Below are 14,783 nucleotides of genomic sequence, written 5' to 3' on the forward strand. Positions count from 1 at the left end.
GAGTGAGGCAGAGCGTACATGGTGTGGCGGGGGCTGGGGGCTGTGGTTGGCCGAGTTCCCACCTCTCTCTCCAGTTTCTCCATCGTCTCCTCGTACTGCTCCCTCTCCTCCCGGCGCCGGGCCTGTTCCTTGCGTGCCAGGTACTGCCGGAAGGCACACTGGATGGTGATGGCCGACTTCCCTGGGAAGAGACAAGGTCCTGCTGACTGGCAGTATGGTTTCTGCTGAAGTGGAGCATTGCCAGGGCTTGAGGGAGTGGGCAGTGCACAGCCAATCCTCCTCCTACTCACCCACTGGACCTCGGAGCTGCCGAGCCTGGCCCAGAACAGGGGTTTCACCAATGGTGAAGGTCGTGTGGTCAGCTTTAGGGAGGGGGGTCCCAACGTCATGCGGTTCCATGGATCTAACACCATTCCCAGCCCCCAATGATCTGCCCAGTGCACCTTTCCCAGGGCTCAAACCTCAACCATACTTAGATCCCTGCAAGTGGTGCTGTAGCAGGGGATTGAGGGAGGCACATTGGCCTTCATCAGTCAGGGTATTGAGTGAGGAAGTTGGGACGATACATTGGCGAGGTTGGAATTGGAGTTTTGTTCACCCTGCTGTAGGAAAGATGCCTTTAGCTGCAAAAGATGGATTTTCCATAATGCGACTTGCATTTCATGCCCACTTTTGACCCTTTTCATTCCTTGCTTCGGTTATTTTCTGCTTTCTTTATATCCGTTAAGGGCCCTGTCTGATTTAATCTTCCTAAACATTAATATGCTTCCTTATTCTTTTGACAAAATTTGCAACTACTTTTGTCATCCCGAGCTTCCAGACCCGTCCACCCTCATCTTCCTTCCTCACAGGATCATGTTGGCCCTGAACCCCGTTCAGCTGCTCTTCCCACAACATCTCACATATCACATATGGACTTACATGATAACATCTGCTCCCAAAGTATTCTCCCAAGTCCCAAGATGACGTTGTCATTTCCCTTACCCCACATTAGCAGTTCCATTCCCGAGGTCCAACCTCATCTACTTTTCCAGAACTACTTTAAAAACTAACAAGTAGGAAGGAACTGCAGATGCTGGATTACACTGAATAAAGCTGGAGTAACTCAGTGGGTCAGGCAGCATCTCAGGAGAAAAGGATCAGGTGACCTTTCAGGTCAACCTGACCTACTGAGTTACTTATCTCCAGACATGCTGCCTGACCACTGAGTTAAAACTTAATGAGTTATGGTCACTGTTCACCAAATGCTTTCCCACAGAAACCCCAATCACCTGGAAGGTTGATCTCCCCAAATAAGGTTGCGTATGGTGGGCTATCGGCATATAGACAAATGACAATATGTGTAGGAGTAGGCCATTTTGCCCTTCGAGCCTGCACCGCCATTCACTGTGATCATGGCAGATCATCCTCAATCAGTACCCCGTTCCTGCCTTCTCCCCATATCTCTTCACTACGCTAGTTTTAAGAGCTCCATCTACCTCTCTCTTGAAAATATCCAGAGATTTGGCATACACTACCTTCTGAGGCAGAGAATTCTACAGATTCACAACTCTTTGAGTGAAAAAGGTTTTCCTCATCTACATTCTAAATGGCCTCCCCTTATTGTTAAACTGTGGCCTCTGGTTCTGGACTCCCCTAACATCGGGAACATGTTTCCTGCCTCTAGCATGTCTAATCCATAAATAATCTTATATGTTTCAATAAGATCCCTTCTCATCCTACTAAATTCCAGTGTATACAAGCCCAGTTGCTCCATTCTTTCACCATATGACAGTCCCGCCATCCCGGGAATTAACCTCGTGAACCGAGATATGCTGCACACCCTCCATAGCTAGAATGTCCTTGCTCTAATTTGGAGACCACAACTGCACGCAATACTCCAGGTGTGGTCTCTCTAGGGCCCTGTACAACTGCAGAAGAACCTCTTTGCTCCTATACTCAACACCTCTTATTATGAAGGCCAATATGCCATTCGCTTTCTTCACTGCCTGATTATTTTCAGTGACTGTTGAACAAGAACCCCCAGATCCCGTTGTACTTCCACTTTTCCCATTTGCCACCATTTTGATAATACTCTGCCTTCCTCTTTTAGCCACCAAAGTGGATAAACTTACATTTATCCACATTAAGTTCAAGTTCAAGTAAGTCTATTGTCATGTGTCCCTGATAGGACAATGAAATTCTTGCTTTGCTTCAGCACAACAGAACATAGTAGGCATGACTACAAAACAGATCAGTGTGTCCATATACCATTATATAAATATATACACACATGAATAAATAAACTGATGAAGTGCAAATAACAAATAATAGGTTATTAATGTTCAGAGTTTTGTCTGAGCCAGGTTTAATAGCCTGATGGCTGTGGGGAAGCAGCTATTCCTGAACCTGGTCGTTGCAGTCTACCGGCTCCTGTACCTTCTACTGAAGGTAGCAGGGAGATGAGTGTGTGGCCAGGATAGTGTGGGTCTTTGTTGATACTGCCAGCCTTTTTGAGGCAGCCACTGCGATAAATCACCTCGATGGAAGGAAGGTCAGAGCCGATGATGGACTGGGCAGTGTTTACTACTTTTTGTAGTCTTTTCCTCTCCAGGGCGCTCAAGTTGCCGAACCAAGCCACGATGCAACCGGTCAGCATGCTCTCTACTGTGCATCTGTGGAGAGTCCTCCTTGACAAACCGACTCTCCGTAATCTTCTCAGGAAGTAGAGGCGCTGATGAGCTTTCTTGATAATTGCATCAGTGTTCTCGGACCAGGAAAGATCTTCAGCGATGTGCACGCCCAGGAATTTGAAGCTCTTGACCCTTTCAACCATCGAAAGATATATACGGGACTGTGGGTCCCCATCCTACTCCTCCCAAAGTTCACAATCAGTTCCCTGGTTTTGCTGGTGTTGAGGGCCAGGTTATTGTGCTGGCACCATATGGACAGTTGCTCGATCTCACTTCTATACTCTGACTCATCCCCATCAGCGATACGCCCCACAACAGTGGTGTCGTCAGCGAACCTGATGATGGAGTTCGCACTGTGACCGGCTACGCAGTCATGAGTATAGAGTGAGTACAGCAGGGGACTGAGTACGCAGCCTTGAGGTGCTCCCGTACTGATTGTTATCGAGTCTGACACATTTCCACCAATACGAACAGACTGTGGTCTGTGGATGAGGAAGTCGAGGATCCAATTGCAGAGGGATACGCAGAGACACAGTTCTGCGAGGTTGGTAACCAGCTTGGAGGGGATGATAGTATTAAATGCCGAGCTGTAATCAATGAATAACAGCCTGACATATGAGTTTTTGTTGTCCAAGTGGTCCAGAGCGGAGTGGAGGGCCAGGCAGATCGCATCCACCGTTGATCTGTTGTGGCGGTAAGCAAACTGCAGTGGGTCCAGGTTTTTGTCGAGGTAGGAGTTGATTTGCTCCATGATCAACCTCTCAAAGCACTTCATCACCACAGGCGTTAGTGCCACTGGTCGATAGTCATTGAGGCACGTCACCTTACTCTTCTTGGGCACTGGTATAATTGATGCCCCTTTTAAAGCAGGTGGGAACCTCAGACCTCAGAAGTGAGAGGTTGAAAATGTCCGTAAAAACTCCAGCCAGTTGGCCCGCACAGGTTTTTAGAACATGACCAGTTATGCCATCAGGTCCAGGTGCTTTTTGGGGGTTCACCCCTCTGAAGGATTTCCTGACGTCGGCCTCTGTGACTGAGACTAAAATACCATCACAGTGGATGGGGGATCGGGAAGGCACATCGGTGTTCTCCCTATCAAAGCGTGCGTAAAACACATTAAGCTCATCGGGGAGTGATGTTTCACCGATATTCGAGCTGCCTCCTGGTTTCGCCTTGTAGGAGGTGATTGCATTCAGGCCCCGCTACAGCTGCCGAACATCTGTCTCATCCTCCAGCTTGGAGCAGAAGTCCCTTTTGGCCTTTTTGATGGCCTTACCAAGGTCGTATCTGGACTTTTTGTAGACCACTGTATCATCAGACATGAATGCCTGGTGTCTGGTCCTCAGAAGAGTGCGGATCTCAAAGTTCATCCAAGGTTTCCGATTGAGAAACACTCGGAAGGTTTTGATGGGGACGCAGTCCTCCACACATTTCTTAATGAAGTCTGTAACGACTGTGGCGTATTCGTTCAAGTCCGTTGCCGAGTCTCTTAACATTGCCCAGTCTACAGACTCCAAACAGTCCTGTAGTTGTTCCTCTGCTCCCCCCCCCCCCTTCCCCCCGACCAGCTCTTTACTGTCCTCACCTCTGGGGGTGTGCTCTTTAATTGCTGCCTGTAGGCAGGAAGAAGCAGCACCGCGGTATGGTCGGATTTACCGAAGTGAGGGCGAGGGATAGAGCGATAGGCATTCTTGATGGTGGTGTAGCAGTGGTCGAGGGTGTTTGGTCCTCTGGTGCAGCAGGAGACATGTTGGTGGAAGATAGGGAGTGATTTCTTTAGGTTTGCCTTATTGAAGTCCCCAGCAATGGTGGTAACTGCATCTCGTGCATCTGCCCACTCACCCAACGTGTCCAAGTCACCCTGCATCCTCATAGCATCCTCCTCACAGTTCACACTGCCACCCAGCTTTGTGTCATCTGCAAATTTGCTAATGTTACTTTTAATCCCTTCATCTAAATCATTAATATATATTGTAAATATCTGCAGTCCCAGCATCGAGCCTTGCGGTACCCCACAAGTCACTGTCTGTCATTCTGAAATGGACCCGTTAATCCCCACTCTTTGTTTCCTGTCTGCCAACCAATTTTCTATCCATGTCAGTGCTCTACCCCCAATACCGTGTGCTCTAATTTTGCCCACTAATCTCCTATGTGGGACTTTATCAAATGCTTTCTGAAAGTCCAGGTACACTACATAGGAACATAGAAAATAGGTGCAGGAGGAGGACATTCGGCCCTTCGAGCGAGCACCGCCATTCATTGTGATCATGGCTGATCGTCCCCTATCAATAGCCTGTGCCTGCCTTCTCCCCATATCCCTTGACTCCACTAGCCCCTAGAGCTTTATCTAACTCTCTCTTAAATCCATCCAGTGATTTGGCCTCCACTGCCCTCTGTGGCAGGGAATTCCATAAATTCACAACTCTTTGGGTGAAAAAGTTTTAAATGACCTCCCCTTTATTCTAAGACTGTGGCTCCTGGTTCTGGACCCGCCCAACTTTGGGACCCTTTTTCCTGCATCTAGCTTGTCCAGTCCTTTTATGATTTTATATGTTTCTATAGATTACCCCTCATCCTTCAAAACTCCAGCGAATACAAGCCTAGTCTTTTCAAACTTTCCTCATATGACAGTCCCGCCATCCCAGGGATCAATCTCGTGAACCTACGCTGCATTGCCTTCAATCACAAGGATGTCCTTCCTCAAATTAGGAGACCAAAACTGTACACAATGCTCCAGATGTGGTCACACTAAAGCCCTATACAGCTGCAGAAGAACCTCTTTACTCCTTACTGAAATCCTCTTGTTATGAAGGCCAACATCCCATTAGCTTTCTTCACTGCCTGCTGTACCTGCACGCCAACTTTCAGTGACCGCTGTACAAGGACACCCAGGTCTTGCTGCACCTCCCCCTTGCCTAACCTAACCCCATTGAGATAATAATCTGCCCCCTTGTTTTTGCCGCCAAAGTGGATAACCTTACATTTATCTATATTACTAGACTAAGTGGGACCCGTTGGGTCCCAGCATCACACGGGAAGGCTGGTCACCAACGCAATAATCCACCTCTCCACCAATTCCAATATTGCTCGCCAGTGGGGGGCTGTCTGTTGAGCTAATATGGGTGTTGCGGGCCGAAGGTACTTGTTTCCAGAGGGCTAGTATCCCACTTCATCTCTCTCCACAACCACACCTCTGCTACAGCCACAGTCACTCAAGGCGTTCCCCAAGGCTCCGTACTCGGCCCCATCCTCTTCATCATCTACATCCTCCCCCTTGGTCAGATTTATTTTATTTAGCGAATGCAAAGTCCTTTAGCCAAGCAGTTGCCTCTTGATTTGCTGTATGAAATGTGACAAGTCCTCCTTTGAGTCTTTGTTGAGGCCATGCTTCAATGATGTGTTGCATTGCTTGCTGCTCTCCACAAGCACACCGTGGGGTTGGACTGCTGCCCCATTTGTGAAGGATGGCCAAGCAGGGGCCATGTCCAGTCCTGAATCTAATCAGCGTCGTCCACTGCTTCCTTGGGAGATTGGTGCCAGGGACCGGTAGGGTGGGGTCTGACACCAGATGTTTATTTGGGACGTCCTTGGACTCCCATTCCCTTTTCCAAGCTGATTGGATGGTGAAATCAGCTGGTGGTGGGTTCTTTTTATTCAGATACTCTGCCACTTCAACCTGGACTTCCACTGTTACGCCGATGACACCCAGATCTACCTCGGCACCAAATCCCCCCACAACCCCCCCCTCCCCCATATCAACTCCTGTTTGTCAGCTATAAAAACCTGGATGCAACATAATTTCCTCAAACTCAACAGCGATAAGACAGAATTCCTCCTCATGGGGTCCAAAGCCACACTCAGCAAAATCAATAACTCCACTCTCAGCGTAGGGGGCGCTGCTCTGAGCAGCAGCCATGTCAGCAGCGCGTCAGTTTTTTCAACCTTTTTTTATTTTTTAGTATGTTTTAAAGTTTGTATTTAATGTTCCTTTGTGTGTCTTGTGTGGGGGGTGGTGTGGGGGGGTAAGGGGGAAACCGCTTCGGTCGCCTCCCCCATGGAGAGGCGAGTTTTTTCAGGTCGCCTCCCCCATTTTCTAACATCAAGGATCGGCGCGGCCTTTCCCGGAGACGCGCCCGGGGGCTTCAGCGGCGGACGCAGCGTGGACTCTCGGCGTGGAGCGGGTGAGCCCTCGCTGGGGCTCGCTGGAGGGGAGCGCTCCGTTTCACTGGCCCGGGGCAGCCGGCAGCCTGAAGTCGCGGCCTGAAGTCGCGGTCTGCAGAGCTCCAGCTGGTGCGGCGTCTACAGCATGGGATCCCTCGTGGGGGACCCGGGGAAGGAAGAAGCTTCCACCGCCGGCCCGCGGCCAACTTCTACCGCAGGGCTGGCATGGACTCACCATCACCCCTGGAGGGGAGCTTCAACCGCCGGCCTTGCAGTCTACGGTGCTTCTGGCTGCGGCGGGGACTTTAAATCTCGACCGCCGGCCTGCGGCCTACAACAACTTAAAGCCGCGGTCTCCGGTGAGGAAGAGCCGATCCTGGACTGACTCTGGACTCTGGTCCGGAGGGGAAATGGAGGAGGACTGGCCAAATTTTGTGCCTTCCACCATAGTGATGAATGCTGTGGTGGATGTTTGTGTTACAGTTTTATTGTGGTTGTGTGTTCTTTATTATTGTACTGCTGCTGACAACCCAAATTTCCACCGACCCTGGTTGTGTGGCAATAAATTATATCTAATCTAATATAATCTCACCATCGAGGGCACCACTGTCTCCCCATCTCCCTAGGCCCGCAACCTTGGCGTGATCTTTGATTCCACCCTCTCTCTTGAGCCTCACATCCACCATGGCATTAAAACCTCCTTCTTTCATCTCCGCAACATCGCCAAACTCAGACCCTCTCTCACACCTCCCGCTGCTGAAAGACTCATCCATGCCTTCATCTCCTCCCGACTGGACTGCTGCAACTCACTTCTCCTTGGCATCAGCTCCACCTACATCAACCGACTCCAACGGGTCCAGAACGCAGCCGCCCGACTCATCACCCACACCAAATCCTGGCATCACATCACTCCAGTCCTCAAACAACTTCACTGGCTTCCCATCTCCCACCGGATCAACTACAAAATCCTGATCCTCACCTACAAAGCCCACCACCATCCGGCCCCCTCATATCTCACCGACCTCCTCTCCCCCTGCCAACCCTCACGGTCCCTCAGATCCACATCAGCCGGTCTCCTCTCCATCCACAAGTCCAACCTCCGCAGTTATGGGGACAGAGCCTTCTCCAGGGCAGCTCCCAGGCTCTGGAACTCCCTCCCCCAACTGATCCGCAATTCCGTGTCACTCACCATCTTCCAGTCTCGCCTCAAGACCCATCTCTTCACCTCTGCCTATCCTTAGTCCCACGTCCCCCTCCCTTTTCATCTGTGCATTAATTGCCTCATATTGTGTTTTGTATTGAATTCTGTCTTTACTTTGTGTACTAGTCATGTCTCTACTATTTATTTCATTCCCCTTACATGTTTTTCCTCTACCTGATAAATTTTTGTAAGGTGTCCTTGAGACTCTTGAAAGGCACCCATAAATATAATTTATTATTATTATTATTATTATTATTATTATTATTATTATTATTATTATTATTACTACTATTATTAGTATAGACATTGTGGGCCGAATGGATTCTTGGGCTGGCATCCAAATGTTGCAACGATTTAAAAAGCCAAGCCAAGGCAGCCAATTGGGCTGCAGCCACCTGACAACCAAAATTCATTTGTGAACACAAACATTTAAAAAAGGCGAGGCAAACAATTGGGCTGCAGCCACCTGGCAACCAAAATTCATTTTGTGAATACAAACTTGTTAAAAAGGAGAGGCAAACAATTGGGCTGCAGCCACCTGACAACCAAAATTCATTTTGTGAACACAAACTTGTTAAAAAGGAGAGGCAAACAATTGGGCTGCAGCCGCCCGACAACCAAGATTCATTTTGTGAACACGCATCGAGGGGACTCACGGTGGAGTAGATGTGCGTTCAGTGTTATTCGCAGCTCAGAGAGCCTTGACCCTCTCGCTTCCTGGGTCTGGCACTACCGAGTGAGGCACTACACTTCCAGGTTTTATAGTCCCCCTTCTGCCGCCAGAGGGGGCAGCAGAGAGAAAGGTGAATTTAAAAAAAAACATTAATATCTCTCTGAAAAATCCTCTGGTACCGGAAGGTGGAGGGGGGCTCTGAGCGAGGTGGCCAAAAATGACGGCCGTTGGTGGAGGCGTTCTCTCGGAAATCGTAGCACAGTGGGCCAAAAGCGGTCAAGATCAGACTTTATAGATACTGCATCTGCCACGCATCTGCCCACTCACTCAAGCTGGCGAGGTCATCCTGCAACCTCCTAACATCCTCTTCACAGTTCACACTGCCACCCAGCTTTGTGTCATCCACAAACTTGCTAGTGTTGCTCCTAGCTCCCCCTTCCAAATCATTAATATATACTAGACTAAGTGGGACCCGTTGGGTCCTATGTTCACATGGGAGGGCTGGTCCCTCTACGCAATATTCCACCTCTCCATCAATTCTAATATTGGTAGCCAATGGGGGTGGAGGGGGCTTTCTGGAGCGCTGGTATGGGTGTTGTTGGCTGCAGGGACTGCTGGTCTCCAGAGGGCTAGAATGGACATTGTAGGCCAAATGGATTCTTGGGGTGGCAGCTCAGTTCCTCAAACCTGATGTGCTGGCACGACTGGTGGGCTGGCAGTTAACTCATAGCTATTCCTTGAAAATCCATTTCAAGCAGAATGCAAGGCCACCAAATTCAAATCCATTTTCCTACCATTTCAAGCAGGGTGCAAGGCCACCAAATTCAAATCCATTTTCCTACCATTTCAAGCAGGGTGCAAGGCCACTAAATTCAAGTGCAGTTTCTTACCTCTTTGAGCAGGGTGCAAGGCCACAAAATTCAAGTTCAGTTTCCTACCACTTCAAGCAGGGTGCAAGGCCACCAAATTCAAGAGCAGTTTCATACCATTTCATGCAGGGAACAATGACACCACATTCAAATGCAGTTTCATACCATTTCATGCAGGGTGCAAGGCCATCATATTCAAATGCAGTTTCATACTATTACAAGCAGGGTGAAACCGCCATAAAAACCGCCATAAAAACCACCATAAAACCACAGAAAACACCACACTCACAGTTCAGTAGACATTCAGTGTGTTCAGTTGATTCCCAGCTCAGATAGAGTCATGACCTTTCCCTCCCCCATCATGCAGAGACTGAGCCACACCCACACGTGATTGACAGGAGAGAGATTCTCAACATTTTTTAAACACTAATAACACTTTTTTTTTTCATTGATGGGAAGAATCCTCTGCACCTGATGAGCGGAGGGGGACTGAGTAAGATGGCCAAAAATCACCGCCGTAAGTGGTAGCATTTTATGCAAAATCAATATAATGCAATCAGGAAGTTGTCAAGTTTAGACAAACAACCATTTGCTGGCAGTGCCTTTTCACTTCAACCCAAACCCCCTAAACAACCATTTGCAGGCAGTGCCTTTTCACTTCAACCCAAACCCCCAAACAACCATTTCCAGGCAGTGCTTTTTACTGCAACCCGAACCCCCCAAACAACCTTTTACAGGCAGTGCCTTTTTACTTCAAAACAACCATACTTTCATTTTCAAACCACATTAAGGGCACTCACATTTGAGTAGACATGTATTCAGTGATATTCAGAGCTCAGAGAGACGTGACCCTCTGGCTTCCTCCATCTTGCAGAGACTGAGTGGGGCACACCACTTCCTGGTTTTATAGTCCCTCCCCATCCCTCCAGCAGGGGCAGAAGAGAGAATGGTAAAATTTAAAAAAACATTAATATTGCTCTGATTTTTCATAAGTAGGAAAAATCCTCTGGTCCAGGAAGGCGGAGGGGGGACTCTGAGCGAGGTGGCCAAAAATCACAGCAGTAGGTGGCGCCTTTCTCTCGGAAATCACAGCACAGTAAGCCAAAAGCGGTCAAGATCAGACTTTTAGTAATATAGATAGTAAACAGTTGCGGCCCTAACACCGAGCCTTGCGGCACTCCACTCGCCACTGCCTGCCATTCTGAAAAGGACCCAATTCACTCCTATTCTTTGCTTCCTGTCTGCCAACCAATTTTCTATCCATGTCAACACCCTACCCCCAATACCATGTGCTCTAATTTTAGTCACCAGTCTCCCGTGCGGGACCTTATCAAAGGCTTTCTGAAAGTCTAGATACACTACATCCACTGGCACCCCTTCATCCATTTTACTTGTCACATCCTCAAAAAATTCCAAAAGATTAGTTAAGCCTAATTTACCCCCTTAGATCCTCTGTCCTCCAGTACATCTGGGAGATTGTTTGTGTCTTCCTTAGTGAAGACAGATCCGAAGTACCTATTCAACTCTTCTGCCATTTCCTTGTTGCCCATAATAATTTCACCCGTGTCTGCCTTCAAGGGACCCACATTTGACTTTGCTACTTTTTTTCCCTTAACATATCTAAAGAAGCTTTTAACGTCCTTCTTTATATTCCTGGCCAGCTTCCCCTCGTACTTCATCTTTTCAGCCCGTATTGCCCGTTTTGTTTCCTTCGGTTGTCCTATGAAAGTTTCCCAATCCTCTGGCTTCCGGCTACTCTTTGCTGTGTTTACTCCATCCACTGGCTCACCCATGTCCATTTTCCTAGTTACATCCTCAAAAAATTCCAGAAGATCAGTCAAGCATGATTTCCCCTTCATAAATCCATGCTGACTCGGACCGATCCTGTTACTGCTATCCAAATGTTCGGCTATATCATCTTTTATAATTGACTCCAGCATCTTCCCCACCACCGATGTCAAGCTAACTGGTTTCTCTCTCCTTTATTTCTTTCTCCCTCCTTTCTTAACTACCCTCCAATCCACAGGAATTGATCCCGAATCTATAGAACATTGGAAAATGATCACCAATCCATCCACGATTTCTGGAGTCACTTCCTAAAGTACCCTGGTATGCAGACCATCAGGCCCTGGAGATTTATCAGCCTTCAGTCCCAGCAGTCTACCCAACACCATTTCCTGCCTAATGTGAATTTCCTTCAATTCCTCCGTCATCCTAGGTCCTCTGGCCACTAGTTCATCTGGGAAATTATTTGTGTAGACAAAAATGCTGGAGAAACTCAGTGGGTGCGGCAGCATCTATGGAGCGAAGGAAATAGGCAATGGTTCGGGCCGAAACCCTTCTTCCTATGTGTGTCGATAATACTCTGCCTTCCTGTTTTAGCCACCAATTATTTGTGTCTTCCTTAGTGAAGACAGATCCAAAGTACCTGTTGAACTCGTCTCCCATTACCTTGTTCCCTATGATGAGTTCATCTGTTTCTTTCTTCAAGGGAGCCACATTTGTCTTATTTATTCTATTTACATACCTAAAGAAGCTTTTACTAACCTTCTTCATATTCTTGGCTAGCTTACCTTCATACCTCCTCTTTTCTTCCCATACTGCCTTTTTAGTTATCTTCTGTTGCTCTTTAAACGTTTCCCAATCCTCTGGCTTCCTGCTCATCTTTGCTATGTTATACTTCTTCTCTTTTATTTTGATACTGTCCTTGACTTCCCTTGTCAGCCACGGTCGCCTCTTACTCCCCTTAGAATCTTTCTTCCTCTTTGGAATGAACTGATCCTGCACCTTCTGTATTATTCCCAGAAATACCTGCCATTGTTGTTCCACTGTCATCCCTGCTAGGGTCCCTTTCCAGTCAACTTTGGCCAGCTCCTCCCTCATGCCTCCATAGTCCCCTTTGCTCAACTGTAATACTGACACTTCCGATTTTCACTTCTCCCTCTCAAATTGTAGATTAAAATGTATCATATTATGGTCACTGCCTCCTAATGGCTCCTTTACCTTGAGTTCCCTTATCAAATCTGGTTCATTGCACAACACTGAATGCAGAATTGCCTTCTCCCTGGTAGGCTCCAGTACAAGCTGCTCTATGAATCCATCTCAGAGGCACTCCACAAACTCCCTTTCTTGGGGTCCAGCACCAACCTGATTTTCCCAGTCTACCTGCATGTTGAAATCTCCCATAACCACCACAGCATTACCTTTGCGACATGCTAATTTTAACTCCTAATTCAACTTGCACCCTATATCCAGGCTACTGTTTGGGGGCCTGTAGATTACTCCCGTTAGGGTCTTTTTACCGTTACAATTTCTCAGTTCTATCACAATTACTTTACACCTCCTAATTCTATGTCACCCCTCGCAAGGGACTGAATTTCATTCCTTAACAACAGAGATACCCCACCCCCTCTGCCCGTCTGTCTGTCTTTTCGATAGGATGTATACCCCTGAATACTCAGTTCCCAACCCTGGTCCTCTTGCAGCCATGACTCTGTAATTGCCACAACATCATACTTGCCAATTTCTAACTGAGCCTCAAGCTCATCCACTTTATTTCTTATACTTTGTGCATTCATATACAACACTTTAACTTCGGTATTCACCTCCCCTCTCACACTGGTCACTATTGGCCCTGACCTTACTCTCTTATCCCTTCTCGAACTTTCCTTACCATTAATTCAGGAGCCTTGTGTAACTTTTCCTAAACTCACTTCCCCTTTAACTCCTTCTTTATACTTCCAATTTGTCAACCCCTCCCCCCATATTGTGTCAAAAAAACCTCTGACATGTATCTAACAATTTCTGCACCAAGGCATCCACCCCGGTCAATATTGGGAAAATTAGTCACCCACTACGACAACCCTGTTGCTTTGCACCTTGCCATAATCTGCTGACCTATCTGTTCCTCTGCATTGCTCTGTGTCCACCAAGGCCTGTTGGATCTCTCAGTTCCTAACTCCTCTTCCCATTCCCACACTGATTTTTCAGTCTTGCGCCTCCTCCATTGCCAGAGAGGCCACATGCAAATTGAAGTATCAACACCTCATGTTCTACTTGGGAAGCTTACAACCCAATGGTATAAACATTGAAATCTCCAAATTTAGATTCCAAACCATCCCCCACCCCCTTGCTTCTTCCACCACCCTTGTTTCTTCCCCACTTCCTCTCCCCCTGTGCCCCACCTGGACCTAGACCAATATCACCCCTGCCCCTTCCACCTACATTCCTTCTTCTAGCTTCAAAATTCACAACTCGTCAATTTTTTTTTCACACCTCCTAACATTTCATCTCTAACGTATGTCTTTGCTCCTGGCAAAAGAGTCTTTCTTGCTTAGTCAATAGACAATAGGTGCAGGAGTAGGCCATTTGGCCCTTCGAGCCAGCACCGCCATTCAATGTGATCATGGCTGATCATCCCCAATCAGTAACCCGTTCCTGCCTTCTCCCCATATCCCCTGACTCCGCTATTTTTAAGAGCCCTATCTAGCTCTCTCTTGAAAGCATCCAGAGAACCTGCCTCCACTGAGGCAGAGAATTCCACAGACTCACCTCTCTCTGTGAGAAAAAGTGTTCCCTACGTTCTAAATGGCTTCCTCCTTACTCTTAAACTGTGGCCCCCGGTTCTGGACTCCCCCAACATCGGGAACATGTTTACTGCCTCTAGCGTGTCCAAACCCTTAACAATCTTATATGTTTCAATAAGATTCCCTCTCATCCAACTAAACTCCAGAGCGTACAAGACCAGCTGCTCCATTCTCTCAGCATATGACAGTCCCGCCATCCCGGGAATTAACCTAGTAAACCTACGCTGCACTCCCTCAATAGCAAGAACTTTGTCAAACAACAGAGCTGGTCATTGTGACATTGATCTTTCTGTTCTCGTGGCTCCTAAACTGTTAATGTTTCTACTTTCCTCAGCTTGAACCACACAATCTGAGTTTTGGCCACATTTGGAGTATTGCGTGCAGTTCTGGCACCCTATTACACGAAGGATGTGATGGCTTTACCAGGATGCTGCCTGGATTGGAGGGCACTAGCTAGAAGGAGAGGTTAGGGAGAGGTTAGGGATTGTTTCCTCTGGACACCAGAATTTGAGGATAGAATATATAAAATTATATATATAAAATATGTAAACTACTTGATGGGAGTATAAAAAATAATGAGGCACAGATTAGGTGGACAGTCTTTTGTCCAAGGGTGGATAT

At 47.6% G+C, this 14,783-nt stretch overlaps 1 protein-coding gene across 1 annotated transcript in view; it reads right to left on the minus strand.

Annotated features, from left to right (window-relative positions):
* LOC129716156 (IQ motif and ankyrin repeat domain-containing protein 1-like) overlaps window positions 1-14,783 on the minus strand; it is an 86,507-nt gene that overhangs the window by 36,334 nt on the left and 35,390 nt on the right. The window contains 1 exon segment of the mRNA XM_055666038.1: window positions 63-181. Coding sequence (XP_055522013.1) covers window positions 63-181 — 119 coding nt within the window.

Source organism: Leucoraja erinacea, chromosome 2 (genome assembly GCF_028641065.1).
Source record: "Leucoraja erinacea ecotype New England chromosome 2, Leri_hhj_1, whole genome shotgun sequence".
Lineage (NCBI taxonomy): Eukaryota > Metazoa > Chordata > Chondrichthyes > Rajiformes > Rajidae > Leucoraja > Leucoraja erinaceus.